This window comes from Triturus cristatus, chromosome 11 (genome assembly GCF_964204655.1).
Source record: "Triturus cristatus chromosome 11, aTriCri1.1, whole genome shotgun sequence".
Classification (NCBI taxonomy): domain Eukaryota; kingdom Metazoa; phylum Chordata; class Amphibia; order Caudata; family Salamandridae; genus Triturus; species Triturus cristatus.
Window position 1 is genome coordinate 128,688,467 of NC_140594.1, and position 26,092 is coordinate 128,714,558.

Genomic DNA, 26,092 nt, shown 5'->3' on the forward strand with positions numbered 1-26,092 from the left:
TTTTGTGGGGACATGGTCCCCGAGCACACTGAAGAATATTTACTGATCAGACAGTTTGGAGGGGAGCTTCATATCCACAATGGAAGGTACGGAAAAAGAACTGACGTCAGGGGGTGGCACCTACATGTGGCCCTGCTCAGTCACTTCTGCTTGGATAAATCTGCTGGTGTGTGGGAGCTCTGCTGTGAAGATTTTTGGATCAAATCTTCAAACCGGGGCATATTCAAAAGGTGAGGAATCTGTGGTAAAGGTAGCCATCAGAATACTTGTACACTAAGCCATTGTTTTTTACCATTCTTTAATGTTGTCGTCCTATAACATTTGTCAGGGTACAACAGCATCTTTTCTTTGCACCAGTAATCATTTTCCTGGGATGTGCATTGAAACTGACAGGGGTTTTCTATGCCTGCTGTAAGTACAAACGTCTCCAAGGAAGCACCGGTTCTGTTAAAATGTGAGTGCTGTCAACTGCTTTAAATTATTTTATTGCAAGCGTATGATCACCATGTTTAAGTCCTAGCATGTTTCTTTTTATATTTCTGGTGAACCTTTACAATAAAACAAGGAAAAATGTAAACATCGCACTAGCTTGCCAAGGTCTGACCCACTGACTTTGGAAATGCTTGTTGAAACATGGGCACTGATCTGTACCGTTATACAAGTTTATTGTTTGAAGTATTATTTGTGGGGTTAGGCATGGACTGATCCAGATTGTTCATTGCTTTAGTGCTTGGGGTCCATTCGTCAATGTGCAGCCCAACAGCACAAACGTTTCTGCCCTTTCAAGATTAGGCAGTACTTCGTATCTTACACCAGTATCAGAAAGCAGTGGGCACGGAGGTCAGCGATTGGTGTTCTCTGCAGGAAGCAATGGTTCAACTGCTAAGGTTTAGTGGCGTTCGAACGATTCCCTTCAGAGAAAGTCAATCGCGCAAACCCCGATCTGCTGACGAGAATTCCGTTCCGGACCCAATGCAGTGGGAATGGTGAAGAGGGTGCACACCAAGAACTGATATTTTTGATACCATTACTTCTGGTGAAGCCCTCTCCATCGGGCATCCCAGCTATGAGTGTACTGAGTGCTTGATTAAATAGCATGCCAAATATCTAAGTGTTAAGACCATCCAAGTAAAACACATTCATGACAAACATTACATTTTGGGCTAGTTTACTATTTTCTTCTTTCTGGTCACTTTTCCTTATCCTCTACAGGTACAATACGGACCAGCCAGAAGTTCCTGATCCAATATAACCAGCAGCAACTTTTAATTTTACTACGAAATTGCACCAGCCAAGGTATTTTCTACATTGAAAGATTGAAATAATGCCATAGTAACTGAGTCCCAGGGTAGTTTGCCTATTTCGGGATAGGGAAAGGTCTTCATCCAAAGTGACAGATGTGTTCTCATTTCAGAAGAACGGGATGCTATTCAGAGATCAATCATGAGCTGTTCCCTCCTAGATGAAGAGGAGCAGGAATACCTGGAGAGTGAAGAGGAAGGTGTCGACACAGAATAAAGATGAACCCATCACAGAGCTGGCCCTCTGGAAGTTGCTGCCCTAAAGCCTCTCATGCATCTGGGACAATTCTCTCTCTTACTGTCCTAACTCAAAGTTGTCTAATAATTTGAAAAGTGCACTATGTTCAGTGAACACTTCTTGACATACCATGCTATACACAAAAGGTATTATCTTCTGCAACACAGTTTTTCATGTGAACTACAGCAGTTTGTAAGTACAAGAATGTTTGTAAATATCTGACTGGTATCACAAGCGTATGATACTGGGAAAGTAAATAAAGCTTTTTATTTCTGTCATTCCACTTTATTAGGAATAAAATTCAGTGTTCAGTTTGACAAGAGTTCAGATGTTGCTTACTCTTTATTGCAACGCCAGTTACAACTACCTTTCATTTTCTTTCAACACATCAACTCTTCAAACTAGTAAGCATTACATATGTTTAAACAAAAGTTCAACTTGTATTTTGAAACTGATTCACCATCATAACATCAGTTTATTTAAAGCATTAAGCAACCCTATCTGGCCCCCAACGAAAGTGTCTGAAATCAGATGATCACAGGACTGGTTATCTATAGTGAATTTTTGTGTTTATTGTAAGCCGACACATTCACCCGGAAACAGCTAATTGTACAGCGTTTGCCCAAATGCCACTCAAACCTCAGTTTAAATGCGCACTATCTGGAAGAATCCCACCTACGATAAACATACCCTGAACAAACAAGCCAGCAATGCAAATTATTTCACCACATCCAATATACCATTTTCCTTGCTGGTCCATAAGTGGCGGTTGCGGATATTCCTAATGTACCTTGAGTCGGTCCAGGAGGCCAATCAAATTCAGACTACACAGCTGTGTGGAGGACAACTAGAGTTCGTTGCTTGACAATATTAACATTAGTCTGACAACCAAAAAGGAATCTAAATTGCTCAAACTGAATTAACAAGCTATAGCAGCAAAGAAAGCAATAAAAATAAAAGTAATTTGTTGAACATGAAGAGTAAATACTCCCTCCTTGCGATAGCTCAAAGTGGTTTCTCTTGGTATGGTGTTGCTCTCACTTAGGAACCATCCAAGTGGCTTCTGTTATAACAGGAATCAACAGTCAGAGGTTATTGTCATGGGATCGAGAAGTACTGTCCTTGGCAATTTGAAATGTGACTTCATTGGTAGTTAATGGGCGCCTCAAAGTCAATGTTTTGTCATCACTTGGTGTGGACAATCGAAGTGCTGAAGAGAAGTTTCTTCTTTTGTTTCTTTTTCTTCCCTCCCTTTTCCTCTGTTAAGAAAAACAATCTTGGATCAGCATTTGGCTTCAAACCATGCGAGCATGTTATAAAATGCTACTTCGCATTTGATGACTGCTCCAGCAGACTTTCTACAATATTCCTTACCACAGCCCAGTGTAAAGACGAGGCAAAGATTTCATATTTCACCAAAATAGATATTTTCAATTTAAAAAATACACAACGCAAGTAAGAAGCGAAAGTTGTGTCACTATGATAACGCATGTAAAATTAAACCTGCATATGGGATTTCAAGGTATACTAGACCAGCATAAGAGCATAATATTGGCGGTTAGAAACCAGAGTGGGCAAATCAGCCGCCTTTAGGAATTTTGCCCACAAACGAGCACATTTAGAAGTACCCGACAATTTAATTCAACTATTTGAAACTGAAAAGTTCCTACAGACTAACTGGAGCAAAGTTGCCTTGCAGGAACCCGCATGCTGTGTAAAGGGTTAAAAAATAAATACCAAACAGTACATTTAAAATCCTCGTCCAAGACTCAGTAACAACTCCCAAACGTGCACACTTTTTAATAGGATTACTTTTAATCGAAAACCTTAGGCATTCAATTTTCATCACTTGAACCAGGCTTAATCTTTGCACCCATAAACGTTTCCAATCATTTTCCGTTTCAGTACAAGGTTTTTTTTAGATTCTGGAAAGAAACTCATCAGGGACTTGAACCCACAGCGTGGCAGTGTGGAACCCACAACCACTGACAGATGGGCCCAATCATATTATAGTTCTTTGTCAGAAATCTTTCATTCAACAAGAAGTTAGTTACTTACCCTTAACTACAGTTTGCAAACAAAAGACAAAGCAGTACTAAGGAGGGACTAACAAGCCTATTAACGAATCAGAAGCCAGCGTTTACGAAGGACAATGAGAAGCAAATGAAAAATATGGGCAGAGTGTGTGGGGTTTCAAGTTCATACTCTAACACAGACAGAAGGCGGACTCCCTGCAGGTGAATCAACGGCAATGAAGGAGGAGCTCTGTAAGGCAATCACAGGAACTCGGCTGCCGTTAAATAAGATCACTTATTCTGACTGAAGGGACAGGGCCTTGGCATGAACATTGTTGTGACTGGAGCTAGAAAGAGGACTATGCAGCTTCCTTGCTGAAACTCCACTACACAAAGTTTGTTTTGAATCTACATCACAAGACGAGGCTGTGTTCACAAGAGACACCTGGCATAAAGTGACTTGGCATGCATAGCGCAAACTTTCATTTATAAGCAGAGAGTATTTCTTTCAATCTAACAGGCTTGACTGACCGGCATACAATATATAGTGAGTACGCTCAGACAGTGGCAAGAGATACACAGTTAATAGAATGGGCTAAGGATACACGCACCAGTACACATCCTCGTTTCAACCAGTGACATCAGTAGAGGGTTGATTTTAAGAGGATGTTCAAAGCTCAAGATGGCCAATTATAGCCCAATTTAAATTAGAGATTCTTTGCAACATGAAGGTTGCACGGTCAGATTTCAAGACTACACCTAGCCAGTTCAGGCTTGTACGAACACATTCGTTGAAGGGAAGAGGGCCTTGCATAGTAAGAGAATCTGAAACTCCATGGAGATTTAAGTATAAAAAGGAAGTAAATTGACTATTAAATTAGAGTGTAATAGAATTGCACAATGTGAGACCAGAAAACCTAGATCAGCCCTGGCTTCCCTATTTAACCAAATTGGGGTTCCCTAGACAATAGTCTAATTTCACTTTGCCTCCAGCCAGTTTCTTCATTAGGACATTTAAGAGCACTGAAAACAGGAGTTCACGATGAGGGATCTACAAAACTCTGGTTTGATTGAATAAACTATGTTGTTGTCCATTTAGAATACCAGGCCACCCAGAAGGTTATGTGACAACTGACTTGCCTCTTAGTTCACTCTTGTCATCGTCGTCAGGGTGGGCGGTGGCATGAAGTTTTCTACATTCATTTCTTAAAACGTTTAAGTTTTAAACATACTTTTGAATGTACAGATATAATCTGTTGTACTAAGGTGAAATTCATGTGCAGGTTAATGAAATACACATTTTTTTTAATTTTGAAGAGACTTTCACTTATACATTTGTTGCAAATAACTTTAGGAAAGCATTTAAAAAAAAAAAAAGACAAGTGGTGCAGGACACCTTAGTTGCTTTTTCTCTTACTTCAGTTAGTGTAAATAAACGCTTGCCGTTTAACATCTTTCTAAATGTTATTGCTCAATCAAGTAAACAGCAGCCCAGTGCAGTCGATCTGTTAGGGGCCGCATGCCTCAGGGCCGTACTTTCAGTATCACTGGTTCAGGGTGTTTGGTAGGTTCCAAAAGAGGGTGATAAGACACTGATGGTAGTAGAGTTATTAGTGAGGGTGGGAGTGACTGGATTTAAACAGATTGCAAGTTAGAATTTAGAGACAACCTGGGATCACTGACAGAATATCAAACAATATCGTGTAGACAGAATATTGTGTCAAAAATGTCGAGGACCAAAATATCGAGAAAGGTAAGTGCAAATAGGTAAGTACAGATTTACCATTCTTACCTCCACATCTACGTACCTAGAAGATATATATTCATATACACACACACACGTACACATACACATACACACATACACATTTAGGCTGGGCACTGGCTTTTTACTTCTGATGCATAGATTAATGCAATAAAACACCTTTTCTTTTAACACTCCAAGATCGTGGTCTGCAACTTTGTTTGAGCTGGCGAATCGGCGATAAAGGACTGTGGTGAATTCATACACACACATATATATATATATATATACACAAACACATACTGTCAAGGTACATATAGAGTTTTACATAATAAAACTTTGCTTACCTATTGAAACTTACCTTCACAATATTTTTGTCGATATTCTTGACAATATTTTGTCCCAGGATATTTGTTTCAAACATTCTGTCTAAACAACCACCTCACAGCTCAAAAGAAAAACCTCTGCTCCTGGTAAAAAGAGTACCACAAAAAAATGGAAGAGCTGGGCCAGTGCAGAATCTGCCCACTGTAATACATGTGAGAGCCTCAAGTGCTCATCAAGGCCAGGAAAGTGATCACTTATTGAGAGATACAGGGTGAATAGAGCGATGCTGCAGGAAAGTCACTTAAAGCGAGTCACAGACCTTTCCTGGAAAGGATGATGGCAGATACCCTACTCATTCATGAGGAGTGACACTAATGCATAGCTCTATTAACTGTTGAATGGTGAAGGTGATTGTGGGTCCACTGGGCTGTTCTGTGATACTACACAGAAATACAGCAAATTATAAGGTCACAGTAGTGACTGCATGCGGTCCTCAACAGATGATGCATTTTCTGATGTGGCAGATAAATGGCAGTTCTCAAATTTAAATTTAGTCTGTGTTGTGTATTTCAGCACAATTACTGACCTGGATCGTATTAGGTCTACTACAAATGCTCGTTTTGTCACAATCTGCTAGGGCTGTCCTAGGGTATCATGACCTTTTTGGGATGAGGCGCATGGAGGCATTTACTCCCTGACAGTGTAGAATTCACCTTCCATAAACACATCTAGCATAGACAGGGTCATATTGACACCAGGACCCACTACTTGCACTTAATAAGTCTGGTATCTTGTTTAACGTTAGCTGAACAAGGACTGGTGAGTGGTCAGACATCGCTTAAGCACAAGGGAGCAACTCGCCACTGATGGCAGGTTAAGAGCATGCTCTGCCATATACAGATTTCTGCCAAGAAATTAAAGTACACACATCTACATGCTGAAATCAACAAACTGACTAAAGAGGGCACGCTGTGGAGTATGCAAAGCTTCTATCTGGGCCATATGTAGAGCCAAAGAACATGGGGTACTCTGATGGTTCTTAGATCCAAGGCACCGGTTGACAGTCCGTTAGCTGAAGCAAAGAGATTTGGAAATATTCGAGTATAGAAGCTGAAGGGCTCCTGGTTGAAATTCATGTGGGCACTTGAGATTATGGAATCAGAAAGAGGAGGAAATTGCCCAGGTGGACAGGAGGTCCAAGTTTTGGCACCAAGGTGTTCTAGGTCCGGCCGGCACACTCAGTGAGATCATCGCTGGCAACAATATTAGCAGACAGATAACTGTTGAGTTTATGGTTGAGACTTACCAACATGACACTATGCATCGCCAAAGTTTAGGCTGACAGATTGACTGATGCATTCTTCTAATGCTCCTTTTTCTGGCTCCCTAGCAGGACGTCTGTCATTCGCCATGCCGCTTTCGCCTTTAACTGTGAAAAGGCCAAGAATTATAATTCCTGCCACTGACACCATTTGGTATCCGTTACCATCTTTAGAGTTACCACCCAAACTAAAAAATTGTGCAAAATTGCAAATCTATGTCGCCAATCACGAAGATGCCTTTGTCTGGGTCGCCTGTAATTCCAACTTACCCTACTGCACCTTCAGCAACACACAGCAAACATAAAAGATCTACTATCTGATCACCATCAGCATATTCCACAATGGATTCTTTCAAAATATACTCTGACTTCACAAGCTATGTCTCCTGTGCACACATCTTCAGTGTGCGACTTCTACTTTCCAGGATGCTCTCATAAGTGGTGCAAATAAGCTCATACAATTCAGAGAGAGTTTAAGAGGAAACTCATCTGGTAGGAAATTGTGTGGTATGTGGTGGTACCAAAGGGGAAGCCCTGATAAAACATGCTCCAAATCTGGATCCCCCAGTGGGTCAATATCAGCCCTCCAATGGGTAGTCCCTAGGGTGACGGAGAGTATCCTCTGTTGTGTGAAGGGCTGCATGGGCTCCTTTTCACCAAATAAGAGTGTGGTGACCCTAAGGCTAATCTGGTGAAAATGCTGATGAAGGCAGCAGAGGTGGTTATAGTGGAGGAGGTGAGGTGGGAGCAAGAGGAGGGCTGGTAGCAATGTCCTTAAATCTCTTTGGGGTTGGTAAGGTCTCTGAAAGGGGTTCTTACAGCAGTTAAGACTGCTCTGCTCTGGCAGGTTGTCTGCTGTCTGACAGAGGGACCTTAGCCATAATTTTCACTGTTTGAGGTTGAATGAGCAGCCGCTACTGTTTTTTGTCAAGGTGTTCCTGCAGTTTGATAATTGGCCTCTTGGGAGTCGAAGCTGGTTGTGGAAGGAGCTCTCAATGCTGGTGCTTTCTCAGGTGTCAAAGTTGGTGCAGTCGTAGGTGGTGCCTTATGACTTGAAGGGTGAAAAGACGTATCTGCCAAATAAAGCCAGTAGGTGGTTGAGGGCCTGGGGGCCCTTTCTTACACACAGGGCTAGAAGCCCAACTCTGGAAAGCTGTGCTCCTGCTCAGAGTACAGTCTCTTATGAAACAGTGTGCTTGGGCTTCAACCACACTCAGCCTGGTTGTTGTCTTCTTTGCAGGGCTAGACTTGGCAGAAGTGGCTACAGCTCACGTTCTTCCTCCTCATTGGGGGTCGGAGTTGATCACTTCTAGGCTGGTGGGAAGCAATATCCAAAGATAAAGCTGCAAAGAGGAATTTCGCCTCCCTGAAGGTATCTGGAAATTCTTCAGCTGCTTGTCTCGGAATACTTCTGTAGAGCCAGCGTCTGTGCGATAAAATGTCTACAGCGAAAGGTGAGACAAGAAGCAGTTAAATGCTCTAGGGAGAGGCAAACGTTGCATATGCTGTGGAGGTTGGCCCAGGAATATTTAGCATGGCAACTAGGACATTTCCTAAAATGGGTTCATGCATGGGCATTATCTGGCATGGACGATGGAAGACAAAGGGCACAGGCCCCCCAGAAGGATGGCCCGAGACTCTGGGACCCGATGTTCTGCCACGGTCTCCAAAGTAAGCTGGAGTAAAGGAAATATCAGAATCAATACCATGCCCGTTTTTCGGCGATGGGAGTGGAGGGATAAGAAAATAAGTTACTTACCTGTAACTGTAGTTCCAGTATTTGAATATTTCATAGATTCACATGCTTGAATCATTCCCAGTTGTAGAGATAAGAGTCCCGATGTCACAATAGACAAAGGCCGAATTGTCGGGTGCTCCGCAAGACTTACCTCGGTCTTGTGAAGCGATTCCGCAGAGACGACAAGAGCGCCCGCCCCTGTACCCACCTGACCCTCGTGGACAGTGTAGAACCCAGCAGGGAGGAGATGGACGCAGGGAAGGGAGCCAGAAAGAAAACAATGGGTTGCTGTGTAGGGTGTCTCGGAACCAACTAGAAAACAGGAAAAGATCCAGGTCAGTAAGGGCCCGAATTCCCACTCGTGATACAACCAGTACTGCGCACACAGAATACCCTGGTCCCCGATTATGGAGACTCACCAGCGCGTGGTAGACCAAGGGACATCGTAGTGCAGATCAGTGGAAACGTTGTCCAGGGTGTTGCCATGTCCGCTCCTCAGTGCCCAAAAGAAAGTGCTCCTACCCGTGATGTAGAAGTGATAAAACACCCGGTACCTCTTGTGCGCGCCTGCGTGACAAGGGTACCGCAACCGAAAGTCTAAGCAGCCCTGGAATGGTGCTCCAGAGCTGACAACCAAAGGAGACCCAATTCACCATAAGCGCTCCTGCGCAGCAAACACAAAATCGTCAGAAGCGCTCCTGCGCGGTACATTCAAAATCATCAGAAAGCGCTATTGCGCGGTAAAACAAAAATCAGAAAGCGCTATTGCGCGGCAAAACCAAAATCTGAAAGCGCTATTGCGCGGTAACACCAAAATCATCAGAAAGCGCTATTGAGCGGCAAAACCAAAATCAGAAAGCGCTATTGCGCGGCAAAACCAAAATCAGAAAGCGCTATTGCGCGGCAAAACCAAAATCATCAGAAAGCGCTATTGCGCGGCAAAACCAAAATGCGAGCCCCGCAATGCTCAGAGTCCGATCAGTACCTCCACTCGTCTTCTTCCGTAGCGGTGAAACCCTCAGCATCGGCACAGCGAGAGTCCTTCTGCTTGCATCCGACGCGTCTCGGCTCCTATGAACTGCTCTTCTTGACTCGGGGACTCCCAGTGGAATTCGAAGCACGGAGCCGGTGGGAAAACGCGCTCTAAAAGAGTTTCCCCCAGAAGTGCTTCCGTGCCCTTACGTCTGTGACAAACGACTAGACCGGGACTCAACCTCCACCCGGTCGGGTCTGTGTGCGCGTGAGCTGGGTGGGACTCAACCTCCACCCGGTCGGGTCTGTGTGCGCGTGAGCTGGGTGGGGGGGGGGGGGGGGGGGGGGGCAAGCGCAGTGAACCACAACACGAATGCCCTTTTGTTTAGTAACAGATCACTGTCCTTAATAAAGAAGGACCAAACCTAAAAGTCCACCATTCAGGTGACATCACCCTTTGGAACCTGCAGTGCCTCAGATTTTCAAAGGTCTAGTGAATACCATACGTATAACATGGACATAAATAAAGTAGAGCTTCTCTGGGGAGGTGGGTGGGTCGCATGTGAATCTATGAAAGATTCCAATCCTGGAGAACTACAGTTACAGGTAAATTATTTTCCTACTGCAGTATTGGAACTTTCATAGATTCACATGCTTGAATCAGAATAGCAATCAGTAACGAGCACATTTTGTAAAGATACTATATATATATATATATATATATTCACTGAAAAAACCAAAGGTTTCAGGGGTGTTCTAGTTAGGAATTGGCATTTAAAAAACCTTAGAAATTTACTGAAAAATTCATAGGTTTCAGGGGTGTTAGTTAGCTGGACATTTCCATCGTACAAAACCCTAGAAATTCCCCTGTTATAGTTAGTTCAGCTAACTATAACTCGCGCCCCCGCAATGCACTGCTGATGACGTCACATATTACATCACTCATGACATGGTCAGTGACATCACTGATGACATCTGAAATGACATCACTGATGACATCACTGATGACGTCATCCAGTGAGTGTGTGTTTCTGTAAATTTTAAATATGTTTAATATATATATAGGGAAAAACCTATTGAAGAATGAGTGGGTGTATAAGTGTGTGAATGGATGATTTAGTACTCCTAACAAAAAGTACTCATGCGGCACAGCAAGTATGATGAAACACCCAAGGACCCTTCATCCAAACAATCTTGCACGAGAAGAGTGCAAACAGATGAGAAACACTCCTGTTCTGTATCTGTAAAAAAGAATCACAAATCAATGTATATTAATAACTTTCAAATTTATACTATTCCATTACTGTACAAACACATTTTATATAAAAACTGACTAAGAAACTATAGCCCTGAACCACAAGTGTGACCATCGTTAAAACACTACATGCATAGTGCATACTACTTTGAAGCAGTTCATGCCCTAAAGCCTACCTCACTAAAAGACTACATGCTAACTGACTAAATGATTACAGTACTATAAGGAGACACACTGGGTGAGTGACAGGGTGTTTGCTAGAAGAGTATGAATACTAACTAGGGAATTGAAGGTGTGAAACACAACTGTGTAGGTGATTAGAGGACTGCATCCATACTGCATAGGCATTTAAAGCAGTCCATGTGCTAAGGCCAGGCTCACTGCATGACTACTTGGGTACTGACTGAATGATTAGAGTACAGCAAGGAGTGCGCCTAGGTGAATTTATAAGTGCTAGGCTTTTCGCACAGGGAATGGATTAAGACTTGGTACTGAATGGGTCACTCGAGGAGTACAAAGGCAGTCACAAGTGCTGGACTGTATGGATACTGACTAGGAAATTGAAAGTGTGAAAGACAAGTGTCTAGGTGGTTAGAAGACTGCATGCATAGTGCATAGGGGTTTGAAGCAGTCCATGTGCTAAGGCCTGGCTCAGTGCATGAATACTTAGGCACTGAGTGAATGATTAGAGTACTGCAAAGATAGTATCTTGGTGAATTTATAAGTGTTTGGGTTTTAGCACAGTGAATGGATTAGTACATGGTGCTGAATGGGTCACTAGAGGACTGCAAAGGGAGTGACAGGGTATTTCCTGGAAGTGTATGGATACTGACTAGGGAATTGAAGGTGAGAAAGACAATTGTGTAGGTGGTTAGAGGACTGCATGCATAGTGGATAAGGGTTTGAAGCAGTCCATATACTAAGGCCTGGGTCACTGGATGAGTACTTGGGTACTGACTGAATGATTAGAGTTCTGCAAGGAGATTGCCTGGGTGAATTTATGAGGGTTTGGCGCAGTGAATGAATTAGTACATCATGCTGAATGGGTCACTAGAGGAGTGCAAATGGAGTGACAGGGTGTTTGCTGGAAGTGAACGGATACTGAATGGGGAATTAAAGGTGTGAAAGACAAGTGTGTAGGTGCTTAGAGGACTGCATGCATAATGGATAGGGGTTTGAAGAAGTCAATGTGCTAAGACCTTGCTCAGTGCATGAATACTTGGGCAGTGACTGAATCAGAGTACTGGATCTTAGTAATCTTACTTTAATCTTAGTGAATTTATAAGTGTTTGGGTTTTGGCACAGTGAATGGATTAGTACATGCTGTTGAATGGGTCTCTAGAGGACTGCAAAGGAAGTGACAGGATGTTTCCTGGAAGTGTATGGATACTGAATAGGGAATTGAAGGTGTAAAAGACAAGTGTATAGTATGTTAGAACACTACATGCATACTGCATAGACATTTGAAGCAGTCTATTTGGTACTTAGAAACTGACTAAATAATCAGACTACTACTAGGACAGTGCTTAGGTAAAACTTTTAAATTTTCAGTTCTGCCACAGTGAACAGAATAGTACATGGTACTGCACCTTAGTGTCAAACCCTGACTCATTTTATCAATGCATAAGCAAAGACTAGCTTCGAATGCTACTAAAACTTGACAACATGAGAGGTTTTAAATTAGTTATCTGTCAGCAAATACACGATGTTACCAAATGCTTCTCTCACAGTGGTTCTCAAATGCACACAGACTCACAGTGTGATTCTAGACAACAACCACTATACCTAGGAGTTTACCAAAAATCATTCACCACAGTGGAAGTGGTAAAGAAACTGCACACAATCTACATATTTCACGACTACACTTTAATGTCAATGCCTGACTAATTTAATAAACGCATAAGCAAAGACTGGCTTCTAATGCTACTGAGACTTCACAACATGACAGATTTTAAAACAGTTATCTGTCAGTAAATACACAATGTTACCAAATGCTTCTCTTACAATCCTTACCAAAATGCACACAGACTCAGTGTGATTTTAGACAATCAACACTATCCTAGGACTTTACCAAAACTCATTCACTACTGTGGAAGGGGTAAGGGGACTGCACACAATCTACATATTTAAGTACAGCACATCAGTGTCAAAGCATGACTCATTTAATCAACATATAAGCAAAGACTGGATTCTAATGCTACTGAAACTTCACAACATGACAGATTTTAAAACAGTTATCTGTCAGCAAATACATGTTACCAAATGATTCTCTCACACTGATCCCAAATACACACTAACTCACAGTGTGATTCTAGACAAGCACCACTATCCCTATGAGTTTACCAAAACTCATTCACTACAGTGCAAGTGGTAAGGGAACTGCACACAATCTACATATTTAACAACTGCAATTTACTGTCAATGCCTGACTCATTTAATGAAAGCATAAGCCATAACTGTCTTCTAATGCTACTAAAACTTGACAACCTGACTGGTTTTAAAAACAGTTATCTGTCAGCAAATACACAATGTTACCAAATGCTTCTCACAAACCTTACCCAAATGCACACAGACTCAGTGTGTGATTTTAGACAATCAACACTATCTTAGGAGTTTACCAAAACTCATTCACTAGTCTGGAAGAGTTAATGGTACTGAACACAATCCAAATATTTAAGTACAGCACATCAGTGTCAAAGCATGACTCATTTAATCAACATATAAGCAAATACTGGATTCTAATGCTACTAAAACTTCACAACATGACAGGTTTTAAAAAAGTTATCTGTAAGCAAATACATGATATCACCAAATGCTTCTCTCACACTGATCTCAAATACACACTAACTCACACTGAGATTCTAGACATGCACCACTATCCCTAGGAGTTTACCAAAACTCATTCACTACAGTGCAAGTGGTAAGGGAACTGCACACAATCTACATATTTCAGGACTGCACTTTTCTGTCAAAGCATGACTCATTTAATCAAATCATAAGCCATAACTGTCTTCTAATGCTACTAAAACTTCACAACATGACAAGTTAAAACAATTATCTGTCAGCAAATACACGATGTTACCAAATGCTTCACAGTGGTTCCCAAATGCACACAGACTCACTGTGTGATTCTAGACAAAACATTATCCCTTGCACTATACCAAAACACATTTATTCATCTAGAAGTAGTACTACATTTTAGTATAGAAACATAACATATTTCACAAATTCATAAACAATGACTGGTTTCCAATTCTACCAAAATATAAAAACAGCACAGTTATCTGTCTGCAAACACATGAAACACAAATGCTTATCACAGAATGGTTTCTACATGCACACACATTGTAGAGAAAAAAAGTACTCCCTACACTTTAGCAGGAAAAATACATTAAGTCTGATTAAAATCAAAATAGTCTACATACATCCTCACAATTAAATAACTCATCTTCCAAGTTCTTTTGTAGATTAAGAAGTATATCAATCACTCACCATATTTTCTTTTACAGAATCTCTGTACTATGCACCTCTCAGCAAAACCAAAGAATGAAAAAGTTTCCCTTTCATTTTCCACACATACATGTAAACATCAAATCACAATCCTTCGCACAAACTCAAAAGCAAACACATTTCTATTGGTTAAACATTTCAACCATTTCCAACTGAAATACATTTCAACCCTTCCCCCAATCTGCCTTCTGCCTGTTACCATAGAAACAGGTCATGGAACACTTCACTGAGCTCACAGGACACAAGTTCAGCACACAATGTTCCTACACAAGACAGGAAGTGTGCTGGACTTTTCAACATATCAGCTTATCATATATAATGTTCCTTACAATCTGTTTTTGTTAACCAATAACAATCATACCTTTAAAAAACAGAAATATACACCCTACCTTTCAGTGTAGAAAGTGGTCATATAACCAATGATTTCTTGTCGTTTTTCAAAAAACTTTGCCGTGTATCCGCGCACCCACCGCGAGAGAATCCGTGCATCCAACGCAATAGGATGCGCGCACCGTGCGCGCATTTCCCCGCGTTTTTTCTTAAAAAAGGGGGCCCCAGGGGGTCCTTCTGGGACCCCCTGGGGCCCCCTTTATATGTTTTACACACTTATTCCCCCTTGCATCTTCAGCCTCGCTTCTACCGAGGCAGAAAATGGCCGCCAACAGTTCCTGGTTTCGAATGTAGAGAGACACTCGACAGCCAATTAGCATTCAGTGCGCCATCGGGAGGGTGCGTGCTCGGTTCGGGGAGGGTGTGCTTACGGTGCGGGTACGGTCCGCGGATCCTCCGCGGCCATAGATATCACTAACTTTTTTACTCTAATTTTCTCAGGAACTACTGAACAGATTCACACCATATATGCAAAAGGCACGAGTCCGAACTAAGGACTACCTCTTTGCCAAATTTGGTGTCATTCCGTTCAGCGGTTCGGGCTGTAGCTGCGACAACAGATCCGATGGGAAATTGCATGGGGAAAACACGTTTTGGGACCCCCCTTTTTTCTCGGCCCCCGCTTGACGGATTACCGCAAAACTTTCAGGGTCGGAGCGGAGCTGGCCAAAAGTTTGGAAAATTTCGCGAGTATTCGTCAACCGGCGCCAACGTTATTCCAAATAGAATGTTGCGGATTTCCTATGGAAAATAGGTCCTAACTATAACTATCTACTGGCAACCGCCAGTATGTATATGTGTATATGATATATATATATTCACTTAAAAAACCATAGGTTTCACACAGGTTATAGTTAGGTAGACATTTCACTCGTAAAAAACCAATGAAACTCCCCCGTTATAGTTATTTCAGATAACTATAACTCGCGCGCCCACAATCCACTGCTCATGACGTCACATATTACATCACTCATGACATGGTCCGTGGCATCACTCATGACATCACTGATGACATCATGCTTGTGATAGAGTGGCGGTCGCGCGAGTTATAGTTATCTGAACTAACTGTAACGGGGTAATTTCATTGGTTTTTTACGAGTGAAATGTCCACCTAACTATAACCTGTGTGAAACCTATGGTTTTTGAAGTGAATTTGCAAGGTTTTTTAAATGCTAATTCCTAACTATAACGTGTGTGAAACCTATGGTTTTTTCAGTGAATTTGTACGGTTTTTTAAATGCTAAGTTATTTATTAATATATATATATATTTTTTTAAGGTATTTCACCGTGCGCGCATATTATCTACTGGCGGTCGCCAGTAGATAGTTAGGACCGTGTTTCCATAGGAAATCTCAAAATTCTATTTTGAATAACTTTGGCGCCGGTTGACGAATCTTCGCGAAATTTTCAAATCTAATGGGGCGCTCCGCTCAGCTCCTACCCTGAAAGTCTCGGGGGGATTCGTCAAGCGGGGGCCGAGAAAAAAGGGGGGTCCCAAAACGCGTTTTCCCCATGAATTTTCCCATAGGACCTTTAGTCGAAGGTACAGCCCGAACGGCTGAACAGAATTACATGAAATTTGGCAGAGAGGTAGTCCTCAGGTCAGGGATGTGCCTTTTGCATATATGGAGTCAATCTGTTCAGTAGTTCCTGAGAAAATTGCAGTTAAAAGCACATACATATCTATAGCCGCGCACCGTGCGCGCGCCCTAACGTGCGCGAGCGTAACTCTGATTGGTTGTTACATGTCAGTCAACGTTCAAATCGGTCGAAATCAGGAAGTGTCGGCCGCCATTTTGTTTGTTTTCAGTGCAAGAGTGGAAAAGGAAGGTGGCGAACGTGAAAAGGGGACAGGGTAGAGAGTTCCTGACCCCCTAGCCTTTGTCAGGGGGTCCCAGAAGGACCCCGAAGGCAGAAAAAAACATTTAATTTTTTTTCTCTCTTAATCGCGGGGGTGAAAAACCATTAAAAAACAATTTTATATGTCGTTTATTGAAAAATAAATATATAAAAAAATACATACATAACTTAGCATTTAAAAAACCGTACAAATTCACTGAAAAAACCATAGGTTTCACACACGTTATAGTTAGGAATTAGCATTTAAAAAACCTTGCAAATTCACTTAAAAAACCATAGGTTTCACACATTATAGTTAAGTGGATATTTCACTCGTAAAAAACCAATGAAATTCCCCCGTTACAGTTAGTTCAGATAACTAACTCGCGCGACCATCACAAGGATGATGTCATCAGTGATGTCAAGAGTGATGCCACTGACCATGTCATGAGTGATGTAATATGGGACGTCATCAGCAGTGGATTGCGGGCGCGCGAGTTATAGTTATCTGAACTAACTATAACGGTGGGATTTCATTGTTTTTTTACGAGTGAAATATCCACCTAACTATAACATGTGTGAAACCTATGGTTTTTTTGAGGATATATATATACATATATATACATATATATACATATACATATATATATATATATATATATACCTACTGGCGGTCGCCAGTAGGTAGTTATAGTTAGGACCCTGTTTCCATAGGAAAACCGCAACATTCTATTTGGAATAACTTTGGCGCCGGTCGACGAATCCTCGCGAAATTTCCAAAACTAATGGGGCGCTACGCTCCGCTCCTACCCTGAAACTCTCGGGGGGATTCGTCAAGCGGGGGCTGAGAAAAAAGGGGGGTCCCAAAACGCGTTTTTCCCATGCATTTTTCCATAGGACCTTTAGACACAGCTACAGCCCGAACGGCTGAACAGAGTTACTTGAAATTTGGCAGAGAGGTAGTCCTCAGGTCAAGGAAGTGCCTTTTGTAGGTCTGGTGTAAATCTGTTCAGTAGTTCCTGAGAAAATAGCATTTAAATCAATATATATATCTGTGGCAGCTTACGGTGCGCTTACGGTAAGCTTACCGTACGCGTACGGTGCCGTGCGCGAGCGCGAATCTGATTGGCTGTTAGATCTTAGTAAACATTCGAATCGGTCGAAACCAGGAAGTGGCGGCCGCCATTTTCTCTCTCGCACTCAGAGGGGGTTAAAAAACAAAGGCCAAAAACATGTAAAGGGGCTGTTTAGACAGCTCCTAAGCACCTAGCCATGTTGAGGGAGTCCTCAAAGATCCCCCAAGGCCAAAAACCGAATTTAAATTTTTTCGATAATTTCACCGATTACGCTTACCGTACGCGTACGGTAAAAATTAATAAAAAAAAAAATATCCATACTCTCCCCACCCCATGTGCAAATGGTGCCCGAAGGGCACCATTTGTACACGGCATGTAACCATATGTTAAAAATTAAAATATTACCTTTCACAACGAAGCGCATCATATGTCCTCCATGTGCGGGCGCACGGAACGAACTGCGTTAAGTGGGCGCGCACGCCACGAATGGCGTAAAGTAACTTAGCATTTAAAAAAACGTACAAATTCACTGAAAAAACCATAGGTTTCACACACGTTATAGTTCGGAATTAGCATTTAAAAAACCTTGCAAATTCAGTGAAAAAGCCATAGGTTTCACACATGTTATAGTTAGCTGGAAATTTTACTGATAAAAAACCAATGATATTCCCCCGTTATAGTTAGTGCAGGCAACTATAACTCACGCGACCGCAATCTTCTGCTGATGCTAATACTGTATTTAGACACTTATTTGCCCATGTCTTCTTCCATTAAATTTTAGCTATACATGTATTACAAATATTTTTTTTTCATAAAGACACATGTCATCAGCAGAGGATTGCGGTCGCGTGAGTTATAGTTGCCTGCACTAACTATAACGGGGGAATTTCATTGGTTTTTTATCAGTAAAATTTCCAGCTAACTATAACATGTGTGAAACCTATGGTTTTTTCACTGAATTTGTATATAAATATATATATATATATATATATATATATATAGTGAAGTCGTCCTTCAGATACACTCGCGCTCTGGACAATAGACGAAGCGAACCAGTTGAATGGTGCAAAATGATTTAACCAGTACCCAACACCATCACCGCCATGACGAGTTTCAGCCCACGGGGGCCTTGATCACATGACACGGAAGAGGAAGTACAATGTTTATAAAGTGCATGACGTAGTTCCTAGAAACCAATAGACATGGAAAACATCTTGGACAAATGCCTTTGGAGATTTGAATCCTGAATACTCCTAATATATGTAAAATACATCAATTGAAAACAGTCACCTAAAATATCTTGTGTTGGATAATCACACTAGAAAAACAGTACATAGAATAAATATCTAAAACCACATCAGTATTTAAATAAATAAATATATAAATAAATAGATGCGTTTAAATACAGTACTGATGTAAATTTGTTATGATTATAGATTACTATTACTGAGGCATATACGAGTCCTGATCATGCTAGTAGCTAGATAGAGAGTTCTAAGTACCAGAAAAGAAAATACAATTATTCTATAAGAACATCTTTTAGCCATATCTTGAATTTATGCATTTCACAGGATGCCAGCAAACCTTTCCATGTTGATTTGGGGGGGGAAGACAATTAAGCCCATGTGGGCCTTCTGATATTAAACCCCTTATGTTATCAAGATCTCTATGTGCAAATTACATGTATATACACACCCCTATGTATGAGGTATAAACCATAATACAGAGAGCAATATACAGCAGAGACCATGTGCGGAAACAGGTTAAGTGGATGGTGGGTATACTAAGATAGCTCACCTGTATTGAAACCAGTGTTGGAGAACCGCTTGTCCCACTGCTGCATTACTGGGGACGTCTGAATTAAGACAGTAATGCTGCACGAAGGTGTGTGCACTTTTCCAGATTGCTGCCTGGCAGATATCTGGTAACACCACCCTCGCAAACAATGCCATGGATGTGGAAATAGCTCTTGTGAAATGAGCCCGTACTTTAGAGTTCAAAGGGCGTCTGAATGTTTTTGATATCCATCTAGATATGCTCTGTTCGGTAAGCGGAGGACCTTTCCTTGGCGCACTGAAGGGGACAAAAAGCTAGTTTGTTTTTCAGAAGGATTTATTTCTGTCCAAGTAAAACTCCAAACAGTTTGACGTCTTGTGAATGAAGCCCTCGCTCAGCCACTGTTCGAGGATTTGGAAAGAATGATTTGAGAATTATTGGTTAAGGTGAAAGTCTGACAGGAACTTAGGAATGAATTTTGGCTTAGTACGTAGGATAACCCTAGCTTCTCTGAACTGAAGAATGGCTCTTGGATGGTAAAAGCTGGAATCTAATTTACTCAACGTGTAAAGGTGAGAGCCAGGAGGGCTACTTACCAAGAGATATTTTATGTCTGCTTTATGTATTGGCTCGAAAGGAGGCTTCATTAATTGTCCCAAAACTGTTGAGATGTCACTCCGGAGGTGGTGGTGGTCTAAATGGTGGACATTCCTTGAACAATCCCTTAAGGAACTGTTTAATGAGCCTTTTGGACCATTGAGATGGTATGTTGGATGATCTCTGGAAATGAGAATTGGCAGCAAGATGTACCTTGAAGGCATGAGCTAGGCTGGATTGTGCAAGGTGCCAAATGTACAGTAAAATCTGTTCCAGAGAAGATGTAAGGGGTTGAATGTTAGCAGTTTGACACTAAATACAGGATATCTTCCTTTAAGGAGTAGGTTTTATTTGCACTGTCTGCCCTTGCTTTAGCAAGTATTCTTCTGCAGTCATGTTCAGATGACCAAATTCTCGGAACTCAGGAGCCAAGAAGACTATTTGAGCGATCTGGGATCTGGATTGAGAACTTGTCCATGGCTCATTGTGAGTAGTGAGGGAATCTGTTTGAGCCAAATGGGAGTTCACAACGAGAGTAAAGCTCTGTGTACCAGTGCCGACATGGCCACGCAGGGGCTTTCAGGATGATCTGACAGCGCTTTGCCTTTATCTTCCTGAGGACCTTCGGAAGGAGGGGAATTGGCGGTAAGGTGTAGGCAAATATGCCATACCATGAAATTTAAAAGGTATGCCCCCACGACCCCTGATGGCATTGCCAACTTGCAAAGAACTGGAATTTGGTGGGGGGAAGTTGCATAGAGATCCAGCTTTGGTCTGCCCCACTGGAGAAAGATTAAATCCATTATGCATTGGTCTATTTCTCACTTGTGGCAGGCAATTGAGCCTGCTTAAGGTGTCTGCTGTGGTGTTCAATGTCCCTGGTACATGCTCTGCTGTTGAAAGCACCTTGTGTTGGAAGCACCATTGCCAGATTAAATGATTCCTGGGCCAGTAGATGAGATTTGGTGCCTTTTTGGGAGTTTATGTGGTGCATAGATGCCATGTTGTCCGTGCGCACAAGCGCTTTGGATTGCCGAATTCAGGGAAGGAAGGCCTGAAAAGCAATTTTTACTGCGCTTAGTTCGAGCAGATTGATGTGCAGGCTGCAATGCGAAAGAGGCCACTTGACATAGACATGAAGGTCTTGGAGGTAAGGTCCCCACCCATCCAGAGGCATTTGTTGTAATTACCAAAGGAGATGGCTAGAGAAGAAAAGGGAGACCTGCAGAGATTTGCTGATTGGGTCCATCAGTGGAACAACTTGATCATTATCGCATGACTTGAATGAGGTCTTCGAATGCTCATGTGGCCTGAGAACATTGAGTGTGCAGTGCATCCTAAAGTGGTTGCATATGAAAATGGCAGTGCAGTAAGAGGTGGATGCAAGAGGACATTACACCTAGGAGAGACTTGTAGAGGCAAACTGAAAGTGTCCTTTTGTATGGAGACGGCCAGAGAGCAACTTTTGTTGCCTCATGACAGTTGGGTAGGTTTTCTTGAGATCTATGTCTCCTACGATATTATCCACTGTGAAGGTTGGAGGATTGAATTGTCTGGGTTGAGAGTGAGCCCGAGGTTGCTGAACAGGTGTAAGCAGGCTTTGGTGGATGCTTCTGCCTACTCGTGAGTTTGACTTGCCCATCCAGTCATCTAGATATGGGAAGACTTGATGGTGCTGCTTGAGGTAAGCTACGACGGGTGATGGGCGTTTTGTAAAAATGCAGGGGCCGATCTGAGACCAAATGGTCAACACCCGGAATTGAAAGTGGCTGCCAGCTACTGTGGACCTAAGTAACTATTTGGAATGGATGGGTACATGAAAGTAGGCATCTTGGTGATCCAGGGAGGACATGTAATCTGTCGTCAAGGAGCTGTAGTGTGTCTTGGAGCGTGATCATACGAAAAGATTGCTTCTTAAGATACTGGTTTATCTCCCTTGAATCAAGAATTGGTCTCCACTGCTATGACTTCTTGCGTATCAAGAAGAACCCGGAGTAGAATCCTTTTTCTTTCTGGGAGCGGGGAACTTCATTGCCCCCTTTTGTAGCATCATTTTTACCTCTGATCTGAGAATGTGTAAATGCTTCTGAATGTGTGGTTGGGGTGGTGTTGGAGGAGGAATGTGAATAAATTCTAACAGGTGTCCAAATTGGATGAGGTCCAAGACCCACTGATCTGTAGTAATTTGTTTCCAACAATTTAAGTTCGGTAATTCTCGTTGGCACGTTGGGCGGGAAGTAGATGGCTGTTGGCAGAAGTCAGTGCCTTTGCTTAGTGTCTATTCTGTCCTCCTGATTTTCCTCTGAAGGGAGGGCGGTTATATGCCGCTGCTGATATTCAGAACACTATTGCTGTGTGTTAGGAGTATGCTGCATAACGGAATTGCCGATATCCACTGCAAAAGGAAAGCTTACCTCGTCCTCAAGTACCCCGAAAGGGTACTTTTTTTATACTCCAACATGCTTGAGGATTTGTGAGAAAGTAACATCTTTCTTGCATGGTATGCCCCTACGTTTTGCTGAATTGCTGAATGTACTTTGACTGAGTGTGCCCTGGACTCCTGCCAATCAGGTGCCCAGGGCCTATGTTCCTTCCCTAAACAAAAACCTCAAAACCAAATTGCCAAACCCTGGCCACACGTCAGCCTCTGGTAAGTGGTACCCAGGGCCTTGTGACCAGGGAAGGCCTCTAAGGGCTGCAGCACTCATTGTGCCACCCTTAGAGGCCCTGTACCCTAACACACACACACTGCCCTGGCAGGCTGAGTGTCTGGGTACAAGACAAAACAGAGTCGACATGGCACATCCCCGTGTGCCATGCCCACAACCTACACTGCCCTGGCATACATCAGCCACCCCTCTAGCTGGGTGCCCTATGCCAGTGGTGTGGGCACAGAGGCCGGAGCCCGGTGCCCCTACAGTACCCAGGTCCATCCCTGGGCCCTGTAAGTGCAGTGCTGCCATTTAAGAGTACATGGTGCTGGGAGCTTGTCAAACACGAACTCCACAGCACCATAATGGCAGCACTGAAGACTTTGGTATCAAACTGCTCAGCACATTAAACCCACACTGATGCCAGTGTGGGATTTAATGTACCAATCACCACAGAGGGCATCTTAGAGAGGCCCCCTGAAACCTAACCTACAATCCACGTCTGTTCTGAGGCTACCACACAGCAGTCATATTGCTGGACCCCTGGGTAGGAGAGCCCCTGCTCTCCTGGGTCTGCAACAATGCACATCCTGGGCGAGGTGCTAGATCTCCTCCCCCAGGATGGGGAGGGGGAAAATTCAAAGGCATGCCGCCTCTGTGAGCTTCCCCAGGTCACTGCAACCCCCCACTCTGGTGGTAAGCTTGGCTGGAAACCCCAAATAAGGACAGGGGATGTCCTCAGGTGGGGGAGGCGAGGTGAAGCACATCTCCAGGCTCTCGCCATCTTGAAGATGGGAAGGCCTGCCCAATCAGGATTAGGCTACTGCCCCCCTCCCACAGGAGACAGGCAGGATAGGGGGTGTACCCACCCCAGGACAAGGACCCATTGTTTCCTGCCCTTCACCTACCTGTAACGCCCCTAAATCTAGTATTTAGGGGCACACTGAACCATCCTTCCCCAGATTCCAAAATCCGAAGAAGAGCTAGAAGAAAGAAGACATGCCCTGCAGCTGCTAAGAAGAGGAAGACACCAACTGCTTTGGCCCCATCCCTACCGGCCTGTCGACCCTCGAACCTGCTCCTGCTCCAACCCGGCATCTCTTGTGGCCAGCAACCTCACAAACCCCGGAGGACCTGGCTACCTTTGGCTCTAAGCCCCTGGGACTCCCATGAGTAGAGGCTCTACTCAAAACCTATTCTAAACCCTGGCCTCAGCCCGGAACCGCGAACCCTTCACACTCTGAACCCGCCAAGCCTGGCCTGTGCCGGAGTGAACAAAGACCACGAGGACGACCCCACGGCGACTGTGACCCAGAGTCCGGCACCCAAAGACCTCCCTCGACACTCCTGAAGACGCCTGCAGCCTCAGAACCAGGTGCCCCCCCCCAACCGCGATCAACAGAGGGTAAGATTTCCCGAGACCAAAAGGCACCCCCTGCACCCAGCGCCCCGCGACCCCCTGTGCCCAATCCCAGGGTACCTACCTATCCTCCAACTACCCGACATACCTCTCAAAGTGGTGATGCCACCCGAAGAATCTTAGTCCCCGAGCTTGCAACCTTTGTTCGTCCTTGAGCTTTCCCATTGAAATCCATTGAGCGCCCAAAGGCTTAAAAGCACCCTGCACCCAGCTGCCCGAGTGGTCCTGGCAGTGCAACTTCTACTCCTACCTACTTCCCCATTTGCCCTGAGCAAGTGACCAGGAGCCCAGCTCCCACAGCCGTGTGGCCTGCTAGTCAGCAGCCACCAACCAAGGCCCCCCTGTCTCCCATAGGATAACAGTGGGCCTAACTCACTCTGCACCCGGCCGCCCCAGTGCCGCTGAGGGTGTAACAGTACCAACCTGACCCTGGGAGACCCCCGAGTCTGTGCCCAGAACCTTAACTCTGCCAGTCGAGTACTTACCCAAAAGCCGATAACCCAATTTTCTTCCATAGGGTAACATTGACTGGTTTCTTCTGAAATTTCTTCGAAGTGTGGAGTTTCTAAAACTTAAAATATTCACCTAAAATCAACCGAGTAACGAAAACGGAAATACTCACCTGCTATTAGGAGAGATCCCAGTGCTGGATCTTGGTGCCCAGCACTGACCTTGAAAAGTACTCACAACCGTACTTACCACTAACCCAATTTTCTGACTGTCTTTCTGTGAAACTTCTGTCGATTTTTGCAAACTACAAATATTCTTAAAAAATCGTATCAACTGTGAAAACGTAATTACTTACCTGTTTCAGATAGAGGTCCCAGTACTGAGCCTAGAAGCCCAGCCCTGGATTACAAAATTAACGAGAACATACTTTACCCGTAACTTGAATTTTCTTCCGTAGTGAACCATTGACTGTTTTTCCTGTGAAATTGCTTCTAAAGTGTCAATTTTGCAAACTTATAAATATTCCTTAAAAATCGCCTGTGTAACAAACGCAGTTTCTCAACTGCTTGCAGGTGGTACCCTAGTGCTGGATCTAGGATCCAACACGGACATAGAAAAAGTAACCATAACCCCACTCACCTGCTAAGTGAATTTCTTTCCATAGGATAACATTGGTAATTTGATTAGCAAAAGTTACTAAGTGTCAACTTTTAAAATAGCGCTTAAACATCACAACAGTAACTAAAACGAATTTACTCACTTGTTTCCAAGAACTGTCCCAGGACTGAATCTAGGATCCAGTCCTGGAGTTAGAAAAGTAATCCTGAAAGTAATCACTTGCAAATAACTTGAAATTCACTTTGAGCTCAATGTATTATTGTGTTTCAAATTGTGTTGCCTATTGCAACAAAACTAACTATTATCTGCAAAAGTCAATTGCCTATTGCAAAGTATTTAACTAAAGCATCTCATTCTGAGAAAGTATATTTTGATACCTATTTGTGGTTCTAAAATAAAACTATATTTTTTATATACAAATCAATTGGCCTGGAGTTCAGTTCTTGAGTGTGTGAGACCATTTGCTGATTGAGTGTGTACAACAAACGCTTTACACAGTCCTCTGATATTGCCTTACTGCTCGACCAAGCTACCACTTTAGAGAATAAAGGTATATCTACCTTTAACCTCTGCCAAACCTCTGGGGACTGTGGACTGTGCACACTGTACCTATTTGGGAACAGTATATACAGAGCCACTTTCTCAGTCATCCACCCAGGACTGGTGTGTGCGGTTGAGGTAGAATGAAAGCGCACGTTTAGGTCCAGACGGTGGAGCCTCTCTCCCTCTCTGGAAGGGTGTGGCGGCGGAAAGAAAGTGGGCAGAGCGACGGTTTGCCCCAGATGAAAGGCAGTGACTACTTTTGGTAGAAAGGAGGAACGTGGTCAAGGCACAACCTTGTTCGGATAAACCG

The 26,092-nt window shown here is 43.1% G+C and overlaps 2 protein-coding genes across 2 annotated transcripts in view; one reads left to right on the forward strand and one right to left on the reverse strand.

The window, feature by feature from the left end:
• Positions 1–1,817, forward strand: part of POP5 (POP5 ribonuclease P/MRP subunit) — an 86,491-nt gene extending 84,674 nt beyond the window's left edge. The window contains exons 4-5 of the mRNA XM_085636401.1: positions 1,213–1,296; positions 1,415–1,817. Of these exons, the coding sequence (XP_085492527.1) occupies positions 1,213–1,296; positions 1,415–1,518 (188 nt within the window). The 3' untranslated portion in view covers positions 1,519–1,817. The remainder of the gene's footprint in view (positions 1–1,212; positions 1,297–1,414) is intronic.
• RNF10 (ring finger protein 10) overlaps positions 1,803–26,092 on the reverse strand; it is a 268,519-nt gene continuing 244,229 nt past the window's right edge. Inside the window, exon 17 of the mRNA XM_085636400.1 lies at positions 1,803–2,798. Within this exon, the coding sequence (XP_085492526.1) occupies positions 2,725–2,798 (74 nt within the window). The 3' untranslated portion in view covers positions 1,803–2,724. The remainder of the gene's footprint in view (positions 2,799–26,092) is intronic.